Here is a 955-nt window from a genome sequence, read left to right on the forward strand (position 1 = left end):
TGTTGGTCAACAAGAGCGACAGGGCCCGGCGCAGCCGAGCTGGGCAGAGGAGCCGGGGTACTCACTAGGCAGCGGAGTCGTTCAGCTGGTACTCTCGGGAGCGGTTAAAACACGCCTGGACCCCGTTGTCCGCCCACAGCCTGCGGATGACGTTGGCCAGGTCCTCCGGCAGGACGCCCTGCTCCTCGGCGGCGCAGGAGAGCGCAAACAGCTGCCGAGCGTCATCCTGCAGGGAAAAAACAGGGCTCGAGCATCGGCACGGGACTACCCAAGCTCGCTCTGCCCCAGAGGACCTGACCAGAGCCCACTGTGTCCCACCCGGACAGCAGGGCGGGAGCTCCAGCGGCAGATGAGGACGAGACCCAGGGGAAGCGGCGGGACCCCCACCCTTGCGCCCATCAGGGACTGTGCCAGGGCAGGCCACCCACGGGTTATGCTTTGGGTCCCCCCACCCTCAGCGCCAGGGACAGGAGGTCACAGCCGGCCAGGGAGCAGCAGGACTTGGGCAGGGCCACCCTTAATCCTGGTCCAGCTTTGGGTGCATCTGCTTTTGCCCCCCAGGAGCCCCCAGCCTGGCCAGGCACGGTGGGAGCAGGAGGGCACCCACCGCTCTGGAGGAGTCTCCAAAGTCAATCTGCAGGTTCCCCATCGCCTTGATGATGGCCATGATGGACTGGATGGTGTTGCTGTAGACCACGGCTTTGTACTGCCGGCACTCCTCCTCTGAGTAGCCGTCCTCGTGGATGATCCTGGGGCAGGGGAGAGAACCAGGCAAGGTCAGCGCTTTGCGGGGTACCCCGGGGTGCTGCTCCCCACCCACGCTCTGTGGCAACAGCGATGGGGAGCTTCCCCCGGCCGCGGTCGGCGTGGTGTCGGCCGCAGCAGCGGGGCGAGGGCCACTCACTTCATCTGTTTGACGATGGTGCTCTTCCCAGACTCACCGGCACCTGCGGAG

At 66.2% G+C, this 955-nt stretch overlaps 1 protein-coding gene across 1 annotated transcript; it reads right to left on the minus strand.

Moving 5' to 3' along the window:
• Positions 1-64: 64 nt before the first annotated feature.
• On the minus strand, positions 65-947 carry LOC104625860 (guanine nucleotide-binding protein G(i) subunit alpha-2; the record flags this gene model as incomplete). The annotated part of the gene is made up of 3 exons (XM_010293606.1): positions 65-226; positions 608-749; positions 905-947. Coding segments are annotated over 3 exons (347 nt in total), but the record flags the coding sequence as incomplete, so codon positions are not given.
• Between the last annotated feature and the right edge of the window lie 8 nt (positions 948-955).

This window comes from Phaethon lepturus, unplaced genomic scaffold, assembly GCF_000687285.1.
Source record: "Phaethon lepturus isolate BGI_N335 unplaced genomic scaffold, ASM68728v1 scaffold28968, whole genome shotgun sequence".
Lineage (NCBI taxonomy): Eukaryota > Metazoa > Chordata > Aves > Phaethontiformes > Phaethontidae > Phaethon > Phaethon lepturus.